Source organism: Echinops telfairi, unplaced genomic scaffold (assembly GCF_000313985.2).
Source record: "Echinops telfairi isolate 266 unplaced genomic scaffold, ASM31398v2 ScPeMD7_7424;HRSCAF=8462, whole genome shotgun sequence".
In the NCBI taxonomy this organism is placed as follows: domain Eukaryota; kingdom Metazoa; phylum Chordata; class Mammalia; order Afrosoricida; family Tenrecidae; genus Echinops; species Echinops telfairi.
The window spans coordinates 50,429,021-50,433,421 of NW_022111324.1; the positions used below are offsets into that span (position 1 = coordinate 50,429,021).

Sequence of the window (4,401 nt, forward strand, 5' to 3'; positions counted from 1 at the left end):
CCATAACTAACTAGCTCCCATCATTTTTTACTTAACTTTCTACCTCACCACCATCACTACTACCACCACAAGTAGTTAATTCTTTTTTTTTTAAGTAGTTAATTCTAAAATGTTGCTTGCTTTCTTCCTTTTTAAAGGACAAACGTCACCATTAAAGACAGCAAGTCGCTTGGAGGTTCTTCAAAGCTTTCTCAGGCATTCCTATGCTATCATGCTACACATCAGTTTTCTGACCTACTTTCCAAACGCATAGTGCATGGGGCTAGGGGAAAATAACAGCGGATGACTCAAGGCAAGTAGTAACTGCCCTGGACTTCAAGCCTCGGTACTTAAGGAGTTTAAAGAGGAAGTGAAGATAACTGGATTCCAGCGCTAACTATGCCCGGTTAACTTGCTCAGTACTTTAAGTCCCTTCCCTATATTCTGAGCCTTTTCTTATCGGCTTAATGTGCCGTTTCTACTAGATGTTTAATTCCCTTCCACAGACATTCATGGGTTAGCACCTAACGCGCTAGCAAGTTTTCAAAGCCTCAGTCTAAGTCTCCCTTCCTTAGATTCTTTTTCCAACAACTCCGGTGCTGCTTGCTCTGGGCTACTTCAGCACCTGACATACTTGCAATCACAACTAAGTCACCCAGAGTCTACATCGCTCCACGATTAATCTCCAAGTGGCCTCCTCCGGAAAGGCAATGCACGCTGCTCGGGCAAGAGCTGGGCTTCCCCGTGAAGCTGATGCTGCTTCCGATCAGCGGCTGCTCCCCTAAGGATGGAGCCTGTGCCTCCTCCCGCCTTCCTTTCTGGGATCGTGGGGTTCTCTAAGAAGCAGTCATGGGCTTCCTCACCCAGCAACTCGAGGTTCATCCCTGCGGACTCGGGCCGCCCGGTCTCAGCTCCGGCAGCAACGCCTTCTCCCCCGCCCGCGTCCCAGCTTGCGTCTAAGTAGGGGGCGCGGGTGGGGGGGGTGGGGGCCGAAAAACCCAGCGCAAGCTCCGGAGACTTTTTGGCTTAGAAGGCCCGCGACTTCCGCTTTCTTTTCCCCGCCTTCTTGACTCGTTTCACAGGGGCTGTCTAGGCATATGCCTGACGAAAGGAAGAGAAGCAACTGACTTAAAGGTATTTTGTTAGGATCGTTTTGAAGGGAGACAGTGGTATCATTGGGAAGCCCTTTTCCAAAAGTCGGCGAGTACTTTGAAAAGTGCGAGGATGTGGTGCGCACAAACCCGAGCTGCAGGCATGTCGTTGGACCACCCTCCGCGCTCGGTGGCGTGCTCGGGAACCCGGCCCGGCGGGCCGCCGCCGCCGCCGCCGCCCAAAGGTTCCGGGCCCGGGCGGCCGCCGGAGGAAGAGCGAGCCCGGCCGTCGCCCAGCGCTAGCGTCTTATGGGCACTCGTGGCTGTATCTCTCGTTTCCGTCTCGGGAAAACCATTCCACATCTCAAGATAGATACCACGGATCCCTTCGAAACGCAGCGTATACGCCGTGCGGGGCTTTCCTCCGGGACCAGGCCGTGGACCGGACACCGTGTTGGAATGGGATGGGAGGCGGGCTGAGTGCCCGGACCTCTCTGTGACAGGGCTGTCGTAAGATAGGCAATTAGAAACTAGTTGATGATAACTGACGAAGGGGGCCGATGTTAGATAATCGACTTACAGGAGGTACGTAACAGACTGGATTGTGTACGCCACGATTAAAAGAACGGTGGAGGCTCGCTGCAGAAAGTAGGACGGGAGCTAGGTGCCCCGCCTGAACTGAGTGCCAGTAATCCCCTCTCTGCCCCTTACTAACTTCAACCCGTGGGCAGTATTTCATCCTCTTCGCATCCGTTATCTTAGGTACAGAGTGAACGAGATAATAGCATTTATAGGATTGCTGTGAGGATGAAATGAGTTGAAATATACAAAGCACTTAGAACTGTAAGTGCCCAATAAATATTAGCGATTGCTTATTATGGACAAACCACTTTCCCCTAAATTATTTTATTGGGTACTCATAAGACTTCTTGGAGACCACGGGGACTATTCTTAACCCCAAATAGAACAAATGCAGTAATTGACTGAGACGTTGGACACTGCCCTCCTTCACATATTTAAGCATCACCGAACTGCCATCCAAAAAATAAGTTTAAGAAGCCTGTGAGAAATCCAAGTGGCCACACAGGCTTGGAGTTGGAGGAAGAGGTCTAGCCTAAAAACCTGCATCTCATCCGCGCAAGTGTGCAGTTTTTCCCACACTTTTCAATCTCAGAACTAAAGACATTTTATATTTGAAAATCGTAAATTATTTCATTAGGAGCATACTTTTCCGTCTTCCTTCTTCATAGGAGAACACATAATTCACAGTATCTGTGATTGGATAAAACACTGCATATGTCCCCTACAGAAGGGTCACGGGGAGGAGACAGCCAGTCGGGGTGCAGTGTAGCAACGCTGAAACATACAACTTTCCTCTAGTTCCTAAATGCTTCCCTACTCCCACCCCCACCTATCATGATCCGAATTCTACCTTACAAATCCGGCTAGACCAGAGGATGTACACTGGTACAGACAGGAACTGAAAACACAGGGAATCCAGGGCGGATGCTCCCTTCAGGACCAGTAGTGTGAGTGGCGATACCAGGAGTGTGGAGGGAGCGTGGGATGGAGAGGGGGAACCAATTACAAGGATCGACATATAACCTCCTCCCTGGGGGACTGACAACAGAAAAGTGGGTGAAGGGAGACGTCGGACAGGGAAAGATATGACAAAATAATAATTTATAAATTATCAAGGGTTCATGACGGAGGGGTAGTGGGGAGGGAGGGGGAAAATGAGGAGCTGATGCCAGGGGCTTAAGTGGAGAGCAAATGTTTTGAGAATGATGAGGGCAGTGAATGTACAAATGTGCTTTACACAATTGATGTATGTATGAATTGTGATAAGAGTTGTATGTGCCCCTAATAAAATTATTTTAAATAAATAAATAATTTTTTAAAAAAGAATAAATGTCTAGAAAATAAAGATGACAACATATGTACAAATGTGTTTGATACAATTGATGTATGGATTGTTACAAGAGCTGTGAGAGCCCTCAATAAAATATTTTAGAAAAACAAAACACTGCATATGAGGGGGTACCCCTGGGGGTAGCCCCTCCCCCCTCCAAAAAAGGAAAAATATTCCTCTGGGCAGAGCTTCCGTAGTACCCATTTTCCCCACTAGGTGAGCATTGAGCAACTGGCTCTGAGTTAGTGCACCCAGTCTGGGAAGGTTCTCTCTGGTCACAGTGAATTTTTTCCTAAAAGCAATTTTGCTCAAACCTCATTTTTTGTGATGGCCAATTTAAGAGAACAGCATGCAGGGTTCAATTTTGTTTCCTGCTCAGGAAAAATGCTGCAGAAACTGTTGTGATGTTGAACACAGCTTACAAGAACAGTGCTATGGGAAAAATTCAAGTGTATGAGTGATTTTCCTGTTTCAAAAAAGATGAAATGTCCATTGATGAAAAACCTCGTTCTGGATACCCATCAATTTCCTGAATGGGTGGAAGTATCAACTTGTAGTACATTTGGTGTGTGTGGCAGTTACATAATCGCCTGTCAACTTAAGTGAAGGGGTGGAGTCTATCTTGTCAAACAGGTCAGAGCCAATGAATCCTCTGTGGGGACATGGCCTGAGGATTCTGGGAACTCCAGTCTTCCTCCCTGGATGCAGGATATATACCTTCTGCTTCCTCTTCCTGCTGTCAAGCCACATGGAGCTGTGCTGATGGAGCCAGACTCCAGGAGCTGGAGGAGCCACGTGGAGACCCATGCCTGCACTAAGATGTTTTCACTACCAACCCATAAGACTTTCCACCCATTGGCTTGTGATCTTCCTGCATTTGGCATCAGTGCATGGCTGCGTGAGTCTAAAGAAGAATTCATGGACTAGTATCGGACATATGGGCTAATATCAGATTTATGGACTTGATGTTTTTTTTCAATATATAATTGCTCTTTTATATAAAGCTCTTTCTTAAATATATATGAGTCTCTCTGGATTTGTATCTCTAGTCTACCCAGAGTAACACAGATTACATTCCACCAGGTCAGACTGTTACTCAAGGTTCCTATTTAGAGATTCTGAAAAGATTGCAGAACAGTATGTCACCAAACAGACCTGATTTGTGGCAGACTGGGGACTGATTTTGCCACCATGACACCATCTCGGTGCGCCAGTTTTGGGCAAAAAACAGCAAATGTTCTCTTGCATGTTACTCACCTGACCTCGCTCTGTGCAACTTCTTTTTGTTTTTGTGAATGTAGAGAGACTTGAAAGGACAATGATTTGACGGCGTAGAAGAGGTGAAGAAGAAAAAAATGAGGGAGGTGCTGTCAGCCATCCAAACAGATGAGTTTGAAAAATGTTTCCAAGAATGGAATT

At 46.8% G+C, this 4,401-nt stretch overlaps 1 protein-coding gene across 1 annotated transcript in view; it reads right to left on the minus strand.

Moving 5' to 3' along the window:
* Positions 1 to 953, minus strand: part of RBBP5 (RB binding protein 5, histone lysine methyltransferase complex subunit) — a 47,620-nt gene extending 46,667 nt beyond the window's left edge. The window contains exon 1 of the mRNA XM_045298188.1: positions 843 to 953. Within this exon, the coding sequence (XP_045154123.1) occupies positions 843 to 861 (19 nt within the window). The 5' untranslated portion in view covers positions 862 to 953. The remainder of the gene's footprint in view (positions 1 to 842) is intronic.
* Positions 954 to 4,401: the final 3,448 nt, after the last annotated feature.